This window comes from Hypomesus nipponensis, chromosome 25 (assembly GCF_054491055.1).
Source record: "Hypomesus nipponensis isolate SF chromosome 25, ASM5449105v1, whole genome shotgun sequence".
In the NCBI taxonomy this organism is placed as follows: Eukaryota; Metazoa; Chordata; class Actinopteri; order Osmeriformes; family Osmeridae; genus Hypomesus; species Hypomesus nipponensis.
The window spans coordinates 10,705,511-10,718,968 of NC_140385.1; the positions used below are offsets into that span (position 1 = coordinate 10,705,511).

A 13,458-nucleotide genomic window follows, 5' to 3' on the forward strand; every position below is an offset into this window, starting at 1 on the left:
AGCAGATTGATTGCTTTAAAAGGGGTGACTCCTCCAAATATTTTATCTTTTTGCCAATAAAAGCCTTTAAAACTCATGAAATGCGTATTATTATTGATTTATTTATTTTTGTTTATTGAATATTACTGTTTTTGTACATAGATATTTGATCAAAGGTTCAAGATGAGTTTTGCGAAAATTGTATTGGCAGTGGTCATCCTAATGGGTAAGTTGCTCAAACGGATTTGAATAGAATTGAGATATATCAAGACTGGATGAATTATAATACTTTTGATATGTTTTTTTTTTTTAAGAAAGTGGATCATGGACAACTGCCCAGGAAAAAACAACATTAGAAGCAAGCACAGGTGTTACTGAGGGCTCAACAACTTCCAGCACTATCCTGCAACAAACCACTTCTACAACAGATGAATCCACAACTTTTAAACAAACAACAATTACAACTGCAGATTCCACCACAACCACACAACCAACCACAACTGTCAAGGATAAATCCACAATGTTTGAACAAACAACAGTTGAATCTACAACAACTGCAGATTCTGCTATCAGTGATGGGATGACTACAACAGCAGAGACAACCACAGCTGTAACTGCAGATTCCACCACAACCGCACACCCAACCACAACTATGGATGAATCCACAATGTTTGAACAAACAACAATTACAACTGCAGATTCCACCACAACCACACAACCAACCACAACTGTCAAGGATAAATCCACAATGTTTGAACAAACAACAGTTGAATCTACAACAACTGCAGATTCTGCTATCATCAGTGATCAGATGACTACAACAGCAGAGACAACCACAGCTGTAACTGCAGATTCCACCACAACCGCACACCCAACCACAACTATGGATGAATCCACAACGTTTGAACAAACAACAATTACAACTGCAGATTCCACCACAACCACAACTGTCAAGGATAAATCCACAATCTTTGAACAAACAACAGTTGAATCTACAACAACTGCAGATTCTGCTATCAGTGATGGGATGACTACAACAGCAGAGACAATCACAATTACAACTGTAGATTCCACCACAACTGCACAGCCAACCACAACTGTCATGGAAGAATCCACAACGTTTGAACAACTTACAGTTGTAACTGCAGATTCCACCACAACCGCACACCCAACCACAACTGTCATGGATGAATCCACAATGTTTGAACAAACAACAATTACAACTGCAGATTCCACCACAACCACACAACTAACCACAACTGTCAAGGATAAATCCAAAATGTTTGAACAAACAACAATTACAACTGCAGATTCCACCGCAACCACACAACCAACCACAACTGTCATGGATGAATCCACAACATTTGAACAAACAACAATTACAACTGCAGATACCACCACAACCGCACAGCCAACCACAACTGTCATGGAAGAATCCACAACGTTTGAACAACCTACAGTTGTAACTGCAGATTCCACCACAACCGCACAACCAACCACAACTGTTGTGGATGAATCCATAGCATTTGAACAAACAACAGTTGTAATTGCAGATTCCACAACAACTGCACAACCAACCACAACTGTCATGGATGTATCCACAACATTTGAACAAACAACACAACCAACCACAACTGTCATGGATGAATCCACAACATTTGAACAAACAACAATTACAACTGCAGATTCCACCACAACCGCACAACCAACTACAACTGTCATGGATGAATCCTCAACGTTTGAACAAACAACAATTACAAATTCCACCACAACCGCACAACCAACCACAATGGATGATTCAACATTTGAACAAAAAACTATTACTACTGCAGATTCCACCATAACCGCACAACCAACCACAACTGTCATGGATGAATCAACAAAGTTTGAACAAACAACAGTTGTAACTGCAGATTCCACCACAACCGCACAACCAACCACAACTTTAATGGATCAATCTTCAACATTTGAACAAACAACAGTTGTAACTGCAGATTCCATCACAACTGCACAACAAACCACAACTGTCATGGTTGAATGTACAACAACTGCAGATTCTACTATCAGTGATGGGATCACTACAACAGCAGAGCCAACCACAACTGTAACTGCAAATTCCACCACAACTACACAACATACCACAACTGTCATACATGAACCTTCAACAACTGCAGATTACACAAAAACTATCGGTGATGGGTTCACTACAAGTGCACAACCAACCACAATTGTCAGTGTTGAATCCATAACAACGGGTGAAGCAACCACAATTGTTACTAGCAGATCCTATACAACTTCTCAGCCAACCACAACTTTCAGTAATGTTTCCACTACAACAGTTGAACCAACAACAACTGTTACTGAAGGTGAAACCACAATTGCACAACCAACGACAACAGTAACAGAGGGGCCAACAACAACTCTACAAAAAACTACACCTGCTACTGACAAATCCACAACAATTGAACCAACTTCAACAGGTAATGGTGGATTCACTACAACTGCACAACCTACCACAACTATCATTGAGGGATTCACAACATTTGATGAACCAACCACAACACTCATTAGTGGATCATCTACAACTGCTCAGGGTTTCACAACTGTCAAGGATGGATATGCTGAACCTGCACAACCAAGTTCAACTGCTCTCAGTATGTCCTTTACCACTGCACAACCAACTACAACTATGACTGAGGGATCAACAACAACAGCTGAACCAAATGTAGCTTTCATTTACAAATCCACAATGCCTGAGCCATCCTCAACTGTCACCATTGTGTCCACTGGCACTGCTCCACCAACTACAAGTATTACCACTGGATCCACCAACACTACCCAACCAGCCACAACTTTTACCAATGGACCTACAGCCATTGCACAAACAATCACAACTGTCCTTGACCAACCCACAACTATTAAACTGACCACAATCATCTCTGGTGGATTGACTACAATTGCTCAAACAACCACAACAGCTTTCAATGGATCCACAACAATGACTCAATCAATCATGACTTCCAATAGTGGATCCACAAAAACAGGCGAACCAACCCCAGCTGTCACCAGTGAATCTAGTAAAACTGCTCTGCCACTCACAACTGTCACTACAACTACACAACCGACAACAGTCACTGGCCAGTCCACTACAACTGCACAGTTACCTCAAAATTACACTGGGGGATCCACTTCAACTGCAAAGCCAACCACAACTTTCACTGGCAGATCCACCACAATTGCACAATCAACCACAACTGTCACCAGTGAATCCACTACAACTGCACAATTAACTTCCACTGTCACAAATGTATCTACTACAACTGCTCAGCCAGCTACAAATGTTACTGGTGGGTCCATCACAACCACACAACCAACTGTCACTGACCATTCCACTACAACTGCACAATTACCAATCACAACAGTCAATGGCGGATCTACAGGACAATTTGCCACAATTATCATTGGAGGATCCACAACAACCTCTCAACCAACTACAACGTCAAGTACCAAAGCAGACAATACCACCCTACCACAAACCACATCAATTGCAAATACCACAACAAGAATAACCTGCACTACAATAACCTCCACACCTGTTCTACCTCGAGTTGTAGGTCTACAAGTTACAATACAACAAATCTTTTTAGTAGCTTATACCAAACCTCAAAGCACAGAATTTAAGGATTTAGCAGTCAGAATTGTTGCGGTGGTAAGTAATACAACCATACTTTATTGTGATAGTAGTTCTTTGTTGTTTTCTGGGCATTGTAGAATAATAGTATTAAAGGAAAAACATTAAAGTATATTATATCATTACTATGAATCGTTCTATTTCATAGATAACTACAGTTCTCTTCTTTGCTCACTTCTTACAGTTTGACATGATTTACCAAACAAAATATGGAGTTAAATTTGTCAGGACAATTGTGATTGCATTCAGGTAAAAGTCTGTTAAGCTAAATCATCTTTACTCAATACAAATTGTATTTATTTTCTTTATTAATTAGTTGGTTTATTTGTGTTGAAAATCCAAGTTTCTATGACTATTGGTGTATGTTATATATGGTAGCTCAACTTTAATCTTTAAACTCGGACCCTTTACAGACAGGTAACTATCACTCGGATGGGTAACACTGAAGCAGAAATTGAGCTGGTGTTCAATGACACGTCAACTATACCACATACTGACATTGTGAATACACTAAAAGAGGAGATTTCCAATCCAAACTCTACATTCAATTTAACTCTGGATACCAACTCTGTAACAGTTATTCGTAAGTGAATAGTTCATTCACAAAATTATACTGCATCTTCTAAGAACATAATGCTGTAGATACCAATAATACAAGATGCTTCAGTAAGATGCTTCAGTGGCTCATTTAATACATTCTATTTATTCTTCTTTGTATTTACAGGAGCTCCAAATATGACCACTTCTATAACAGAAACTCCAATCGTTACAACTGTCATGGTTACCACCTCAGGTGCAGACACCACCGTGACCACAGCCACCACCTCTACAAACATTACTCCTGCAACCACCACTGTTGAGATAGGCACCGTTTTGATCAGCGCGGCCCAACATATCACTGCTTTCAACATTGAAAGTACCTCAGTGACAATTTATGACATAAGTAAGAGTTCTGCGGTACAACTTATCCATGTTGTTACAGACATTTCACAGTATTAGTGGTGTCTTCTTTATCCTTTATTGAACACAAATATCACCCTAAATAACATTTTTAAAAATTTGGGAAATGTCATTACGCTAAACATTTGTGTTTGTCTCCAAAAACAGCTCTGAACAAGGCAGTGAGCATCAGAAAGAGCGATCTCTTCGCAGCTTTCTTTTTCGTACTTTTGTCATTGCTCATGTCAAGACAACAATTGTTTCCAGGATTTTACCCGTTATAAACAATACTTAGTAGTTTACAAACAGTGGCATGGAGATGGGTCTTCCAAAAAAGTAATTGGTGTATGTGAACCCCTCAATTGAAACTTCATGCTGTGACGCACTAATAAAAATGTACATCCAAAAAACATTAAACATACATTTCTGTGTAAATCTTTTTTTTGTGGCATCTTGTGATGTCTGTCTGGCCTTTAATTGCACATGCAGAAATTACACTTTCGGTATTGCATTAACCCTTGTGTTGTCTTAGGGGTCAAAAATGACCCGTCACTATGTTTATCAGCAGAGAAAACCCCCTAAATGTTATATTTTTTACCTGAAAATGTGTGACTTTTCCTAGAATGACCCCAACATTAGAAAAAGTGAAACATTGTCTTTGTTCACATTTCCATGAAAGCTGTACCACTAGGGTATAAAGATTGTCTTAGGGGTCATTTTTGACCCGGCAGTTATAAAACCATTATACACACCACAATTTTTTTTTTACACACATACAATAAAATCATTACATTATTTGTGCTACTGATTGAACTCAGACAAAGCTTAAACTTCCGTGTGCAGGTGCAGCATCTCCGCTCCCTACATGACTCAAGCTCACAGACAACATTAAAACAATTTCAGACAAACTAAACCAAATTTCAGATTAAATAAAAATGTCCTCAAAGCATTTTTTACACACATACACATTAAAATACATTTTATATTTCATGAATTGAAACATGACAATTGCATTTTTAAATGAAATAGAATAACCACAATTACTAATTAGTTTAGTTTCAATAAAAACGTAATTATAAATAATTATAAAATGAACCCCTAGACAGCCTAATCCCAATTAAAACTCTTGTGGCATGTTTGGAAATGTTGGTTATTTTTCTGCTGTGTTGGGTAAAGTAAAATGGAAAATTTGAATAAAGAACACGGTTTCATGGTTAGAGATTATTTTCTGTTTCGGTCAAAGATTGGATCGCGTAATCTTAATTCTGTAGGCTAATGGGAAGATTTGCAATCAATGTCATGATCTTGAATTTGAATAACGTCATGGGAATTTATTTTCTCAGGTGATGCTGGTTAACGATACAATTGCCTAACTTAATTTACTAGATCATTATAGAGGTTTTTATGGAAAACAAGAGATTAGTAAAGATCGGGCATGAAACTATAATACCCAGCATTCCTGTCAGGTCATTCAGCCGGAAAAGGAAAGCACATGGATTTAACTGTTTACAATGTCCATATAACGTCAACTTCGCCGGGTGCGTAAATATGTAATTGCAAATTGATAGTGCTATTCAGCTGTAGGATATGTAGGCGACTACGTTTGTCGGCTCGAGTAGTGGACGCCAGCCAAAGTATCTCTGTCGCAGCGTCAGGCCACCCACCATCTGTAACAGTGATTGACCGAAGAAGTGGAACAAGGGAACAGATGGCGCGTCCAAGCTATCCGACAGGGACAAATAGCCTACTGATGAAACAGTGTCAAGATTGAACAAAGCGGTCAGTGTCAATCATTGAAAGGCATGTAATATATATAATTTAAGACAAAAAGATGCGGTAGCGGTTTGGATACAAAAAAAATAGTCGCGACAATTTCTCAACTGCAGACTGCTAGGTTTAGGTTTTCTCTTTTGCGTGTTGGCAGCCTATCGAACAACCGACTGCCTGTGTAAAGTATAATCCCGTTTGACTGTCCCATCGGTCGGTAAACAATGGTTGACAACCGTTACGCCACGGCGTTAGTCATCGGCTGTGTCCTTAGCATACTGGCCACTGTATACCTGTCAGTGGCTGTCGGGACGCAACACTGGTACCAGTACACCAGTCCCACGGTGCGCGGGGAGGCTAACGTTTCCGAACTGCGCTCTCTGCATGAGGAGTTTATGGATGGGGAATTCGACGAGAAAACCTACAGCGACACTGTTTTTCGTCTCAACGGGACCATGGGCCTTTGGTGGCGGTGTGTGCTGGTACCAGCGCACACCCACTGGTACAAGGAACCAGGTAGGATTCCACACAAAACAAACAGATTATAAATCAAGAGTGCATATCAATATGTATTTACATGACTGTCATGTATTACCGTACACTTTGTCCAACTCAACTGGTTGCAGATGCGAAGATGGAAATGGAGTGTGTTAGCTTTACTTTGCCACAGCAGTTCACCCCCAAGTACAAAGAACCAGGGAATCACAACAGTGGGGAAGACATGTTGCGTACCTGTAAGACGATATTCATTTAGTAATTCATTTATGTGTGCACAATTATGGTCATACTCTTGCCCAGATATACTATTCTACTCTTGTTTGATATGTAATGCCCGGGCATCCTGTGATGTATAGAGTAAAACGTTTAGTCTACAGAGGGGCAATTAGTTGTACAGCAATATTCTAACAAACAATACAAACAATAATGACTCACACTATCACAATTCACACACACACACACACACACACAACATTTATGATGTAAGTATACACAAATAACATATTGCAAACATATGTGATCATGAATAATTAATAGAATAGGGTCTGTAGACCCACCAGGCAAACTTCTGACCTACAGATCTGTATGAACATAGATTGCTATCACTTTTCCATCACCAAAATAACGTGTTTGTGTTCAGACCTATGGAGGTGCCAGTTTATCCTGCCACTGGTGTCCCTTGGTATGGTTGTGCTGGCTGGCTTGATAGGTTTCTGTGCCTGCCTCTGTCAAAGTCTTGCCCCCACATTGGGAATAGGAGTACTCCACCTGTTGGCTGGTGGGTAACATTCATTTCTGAATCTTTCTCTACATTGAATGTGTGCTTAAATCGTTATTATTCCTGTGACTAAAATACTAGCTGAAATAATTTACTTAAACTAACTTTAAGAAGATGATTTAATTATTGGTCTGACAATATAACTCAATAGTTCAAATGATTTCCTTTACCAGTATAAAGAGATTCAAGACAAAAATGGCTTGGAATTTGTAATAACCACAAATACAAAAACACACGAAGAACAGAAAGAAAGTGGTAACTCGGATATGTGTGACTCTGTCTTCCGGCAGGGCTTTGTACACTAGCCACAGTATGCTGCTACCTGGCTGGCATGGACCTCCTTCACAGGGTGTCAGTGCTCCCCGACAAGGTGGATGGATCTCTGGGCTGGTCCCTTTACCTGGCTCTCATCTCCTCACCACTACACATGATGGCGGCAGCACTGCTGGTGTGGGCCGCACGCAGCCACAGCCAGAACTATTACCGCATGACAGCTTACAGGGTGGCTTAAGAAGCCCCAGAGAATTGTTCAGCAATTTGACCATGAATGTCTGATTCCGAACGAAACTCTGCACCCAATATCTTAAATAATTGACTCTAAACGTGGTGAAAAAGCTCTTTATAGTACTAGTTGGTAATCAAGGATGGGCTGTATGTTCAGTTATTCTTTATTTGATGATTTTCAAATGCTAGGGGAAAGAGATTGGTTTGTAATTGGACCTTACAGTGACCCAGAGGCAAATGTAGCCTGTTGGACCTAATAGCATATGATTGTTTACATACCAACTACAAGTAGTATTCACAGACACATTTGATCCTTCATATACAATAAGAGCTAACATACTACAGAGATCGGCTTCCTAAGTCATTTTAGTGTAGCACTTTCTTACTTTGTTTTCTCCATTACATTGTTACGGACAAATATTTGTAATTGTGATGAAACTTCTTAAAGTCTTATTTTATTATACTTACCAGGTGGAACTACACAAGAGCACAGTGAGTTACAATCTTACTATCTACAGAGACAAGTGATCTAACTAAGAGATGGGAGAAGTTCAAATATTAAAGTACAAATATTTTATGCTGATTATCTTTAGAGAGTTTGCTACGTAATTAAAGTCCTAAATGTTTGCTTGGTATAACAAGATAACTGTTTTCTATTTTCAAGGATATTCTTTTTTATAACTTTAATTTGTTGGTTTTCCTGTGGTATTTATTTTAGAATGTAGGACTACACATGCATAGAGTGGAGGTTGTGACATTGTTTAGATTGTTTTTCCCCCTTCTTGAATATCTCCATATTCTGCAGTAAAAATGGTGTGCTACAGAATTTTGCTTAGATACTTGTCCATCAATGAGTTTGTTAAAACATCATGCATGTGTCTCATGGAACCCCTTAATAGTTTCCTCAGTGGCAATTTTTTTAAAGTGTAACAGTCAAAGACATTCAAAGATTGAAGTGAGATTTGTATAGGCTTTATTTTTATGAGCAATTTGAATGATTTATATGTATGTGGTCATATGTGTTGTTTTTATGTTCACATCATTTAGTACAAGTCTGTACTAATACTTTCATGTGAATGTCATGCAACCAAAATGATTTAAAGGTTAAATATGATTATATATGAGTCTCAAAAAATGTCTCTGCAAGAGGCAACGCAGACTGCGAAGTCTATCATGTATTCAAAAATAAGATGTAATACCAGTCGTGATGTTTAAAGCTGCAATAGGTCATATAAAATACATTGAAATATGAGAAACAGCTCCCCCAATTTTAGTCTGCCCCCAACTTCTGTGCTTTCCTCCAGCTTGAGTTTGATTGACTTAATTGGTTTAACAGAATAAGGAAGAAGGCCTGCCCTACCAAAGGCAATTGGCTGGAACAGGATTGCTGGAACATAATTGGCTGGAAAGTAGCAGGCTGCTCCAAAACGATAAATTGACAGGCACTGAGCTGCCTGGGTTGCTAAACAATTCTCAGAGGGCCTAATTAGCTTACACATGTTTATAGGGGACAAAACCTTTCTTAATTTTAGTGAAATTATATTATCTATTGTATCTTTAATAACATTCAGGCCTGAAAAAGTCTGGGTTTATGAAAGGAACTAGACCTCATAGCAAGCCTTATTAAAATGCTGTACTCCTTTAATCATTAAAAAGATTGTAATCTATGTATCCAGAAAATAAAATATAGGAATGTTCCTGTGTAAAATGTCACTAATATTGTTTGTGTCATAATTGTATGGATCAGTGAATTCATTAGTGAATTTACTGTCAATGTAACATGAGGTAACATGTACATTTTCAACAGTACATTGAGTAGTAGTGCGTGTTCATTCAAAGCATTTCAATAAAGCTTTTATTATTATAGAAAATAAAGTGGATTGAATCGTTTCTATTAACATTAGCCACATTCCTGAGATATTGAAAATGTGTTGAATCCACTGTTCATCTGTAGAATGTCTAATGCCAGAACCTTATTAATATGGCTCAGATTGTTTTCCTGTCAAGTCTAACGGAAAAAAGACCCCATCTTTTCTGCAGTGCGTCATCATCCCTTCTTTACCTGTTCTCATTTTCTCTCTAACTGAATGGAGGGTATTTCCACATTCCTTCTCCGTGCCAGGGATAGTGCAATGCCCTTCTCATAATAAGCACACTCGTTGATGAAGAACGGATAGAAAGGCTCAGGCCCCTTGTACGTCATGGTCTCTCCTGAGAAGGTCTGAAACAGGGGCTCGTTGGGGTGGAGGAGGCAGAAGTCACGATCCTGACAGAAATAAGCAGGAAATTATGAGCACCTGCATGTTCCATGCAAGAAAGCTACTTAGAAAAACTTCAGAGCTGCAATTAACCTTTGACCCAACAAGTCACTTCTATGGAAGTGAACCACTTCTCCTGGAGTCTGTTTTGTCACGCCACCATTACCTGGAGTTGGGGATGAACCGCTGCGATGATGTTGTGGGTCTCTCGGTCTCTGGGGTAGTCAACGTTCTTCACCATGGTGTACAAATCCACTGCTCCTCCCTCAAATTGCATTCCTGAAACAGAGAAAGTGCCCACATTTCTGCTCATCCATTCCATAGCCGTGTGACTGCTGATTCTGTTCTCTACAGCCGCCCCTAGCCTCCTCCTGGTTCAGGTTTACTCTGTTGCACAGTATGTCTGTCAGGGGGATATTTGCAGTATTGGGCTTCCTGTGTTTACTGCTGTCATGTGAGTGCCATGCTTCCCTGGGCCGGAGACACCTGTGCTAGCTAACACAATCTCCATTCGACCACCATTTCCATAAATGTAAAAATGTACTTGGTATCTCAGCTCTTAACTGACATGGATACAAAAAGAAGACTGGTCGTTGTCATCTCCATACCTGAGTTAAAGAGGTGGACCCAGTCTAGCATGTGCTGGACCCCTTGTTGCATCATGGTGTAGATGTTGGACCTTACAACACCGTGCGGCTGAGGCCCAATCTCAATTGCTGCCAAGAAAGACAAAATCCCAAATGTTTGAAAGCCCCAACTTGTTTTATGACTGCAGCTTCTTTTGAGTGACTGTTTTATAGTACGTATAAAGTGATTGTAAAGTTTCAGTTCGTCAAAATACCCCAGTGCAGTGACTCACCAAAGCCATGTTTGCCTACGGAGTCAAGGGAATATGCCTCACTGATCGGGAGGTCAAAGTGAATGAACCTCACAGGTGTGTCAGGCATCGACCTCTGAAGACAAGACCAGATGAGAAGGCATTTTCAGACATCAGAGACGCACTCATAATAGGCTTTGGCCAGCAGAATTCAACGTGTTCATTTGAGACCAGGAGTGTTTATATGTATTTCATGAAACGAACACTCCTGGTGTTACGTGAACACTTTAAAACGAGCATCATTTCAGTTGCATTTGCTCTTGCCTGCAGGTATCTAAAGATGTGCAAACAGATCCAGTCACAGTCTGAGTAGGAGATGAGGCACAAGCCCATGTTCGCAGTGGTGTTGTGGAGGTCGCAAATCAGATCCACAGCCTTGGGACTCCCTTTAGGACCCAGCTGTGAGTTCAGCTCTCGGGACCGCACTATTTCATAAGGAGTTTTGTCAGATGTTGAGGAACTACAAGGTGAAGAGAAGGGAAATAAGAGAAAATGGAACAAAAAAAGCGGAAAGGAGAGAGATAACGATCTTAATCATCATCATTCCCACCATCAAAAACATCAGCCTCACTAGTCATCATCTTCACCATCAACCCCACCATAAACCACACCCACCATCATCCCCATCAACACCACCTTCCTCGCTCATCGTCCACCCTATATCAGCACCATCACCGTCCTCCTCAATATCAGTACCCCAACCGCAACCATTGTCATCGACGCGGGCCCCGGTACCTGAGGGTGGCGTGCGTGAAGCAGCGGTTCAGGTCGGTCTCCGTGTACCTCCGACCCTGCTGGACGGCGCGAGGATTGGACATCACCGTCATGACGGACACCAGCTCGTCCTCCTCCAGCTTCTTCCTCGTTTTCAGTCTCTCTCTCACCAGGTACACCCCTGACAGCTCGTTGCCGTGGGTACCCCCGCACACGGCGACGCGGGAAAGTTTCGGCAAATACACCACCTTCGCCTCCATCTGATGAGGGACAGTTAGCAAAGAGATCTCAGTAATATTTGGGAACCTTGAGATTGAAAAGGCCGTTGAAATGTCCTCACCACTGATGCACCCTAACATGTACACAATTTCTGTTTACTTGTCCACTATAGCACCCTGGCCTGTACTGACATGAGAACATAAGTACATAACATAGGTCAAAATGTGTTGGGGGGTCAACCTGTTCTTTGGCTATAAATATGTCTCTCAGGTTCTCCCTAGTGGTATCACTGATTACAGCCTGTCAGTAGGACAACAGTGGAAGAAAATGCAACTGTAAATAAGATGATGGTGTTCCATCCTTACCGTGGACTGCAGCAGTGTGGCAGAGCAACTTCACCTGAAAACTGTGGATATCAAAATGGATGTCTTGAAGGCCAAACTTGGGTACATAGAAAGGTTCAAAACAGCTGGTGGAGGTGAACCGGTGTTTAGATACAGCCTCAAAACACTGGAATTCAGAAAATTCCTCACAAAGTCTCCCCTCACAGTCCCCCTCGTATCCAATTTCTTCTCTTCTCTCCCCCTCTCCCTGGTTTTAATGCGCTTTCACTGATTCAGCACTATTCTCTCTCACACTCCCTATTTTCCCCTCACAAGTCCTGTCCTATACGCGGTTCTGCAAAACCACGGTCAGTGTGCGCCTCCTCTTCACTGTAGCCGTCCTGCTGAACCCACATGTATACAGATAAGTACCCGGGCTGGAATGGTAGTGACGCCAACTCCACCCTCTCTTGCACTGTTTCCCCAGTCCCTCTCTACAGTCAGCCTGCTTCAAAACCCCGCCCTGCCCCCCCCCCCTCTCCCCCTTCCCCCACACCAGGTCACTCTCTCTCTCTCATCACTATGTATAGGATGGTAGCTTCCAGTCAGCCATTCAAAAGGGACTCAAAGCAAACCTGCTGGCATGACACAGGAGGCCCAGGGGACCGACTGTACATGCAAGGCCGTACATCCAATATGGTGGTCAAATGACATGTGCCTATTCTTCCAGACCTAAGTCAGAGCCCTTGTAATCCTGGTAAAACCCACACAATTATTTTATGAATGACCAATGAACTGTGTGCGAAATGTAATAATCCATTCATTTACAACGTATTATATTTGTCACAAATCATTGAAACTAAATGTGAAAACGATGAATTTGTTCGTTGAAAGGACGGAAGACGACAGCG

General features: G+C 40.8%; 3 protein-coding genes across 3 annotated transcripts; 2 read left to right on the forward strand and 1 right to left on the reverse strand.

The window, feature by feature from the left end:
• Positions 1-2,008: 2,008 nt before the first annotated feature.
• On the forward strand, positions 2,009-3,778 carry LOC146222225 (uncharacterized). Its single transcript, XM_084692100.1, has one exon. The coding sequence runs from the start codon at positions 2,009-2,011 to the stop codon at positions 3,776-3,778; it is 1,770 nt and encodes a 589-aa protein (XP_084548226.1).
• A 2,311-nt stretch (positions 3,779-6,089) lies between these two features.
• LOC146222226 (claudin domain-containing protein 1-like) lies at positions 6,090-9,869 on the forward strand. The gene is made up of 4 exons (XM_084691832.1): positions 6,090-6,892; positions 7,003-7,110; positions 7,515-7,652; positions 7,943-9,869. Exons 1-4 carry the CDS (start codon positions 6,601-6,603, stop codon positions 8,161-8,163), a joined length of 759 nt encoding a protein of 252 aa, XP_084547958.1. The 5' UTR covers positions 6,090-6,600; the 3' UTR covers positions 8,164-9,869.
• A 136-nt stretch (positions 9,870-10,005) lies between these two features.
• LOC146222227 (N-acyl-aromatic-L-amino acid amidohydrolase (carboxylate-forming) B-like) lies at positions 10,006-12,281 on the reverse strand. Its single transcript, XM_084691833.1, has 6 exons — positions 12,027-12,281; positions 11,556-11,751; positions 11,274-11,367; positions 11,023-11,130; positions 10,581-10,693; positions 10,006-10,422 (listed from the first exon to the last, which is right to left on the reverse strand). The coding sequence occupies exons 1-6, from the start codon at positions 12,263-12,265 to the stop codon at positions 10,225-10,227; spliced, it is 948 nt and encodes a 315-aa protein (XP_084547959.1). The 5' UTR covers positions 12,266-12,281; the 3' UTR covers positions 10,006-10,224.
• Between the last annotated feature and the right edge of the window lie 1,177 nt (positions 12,282-13,458).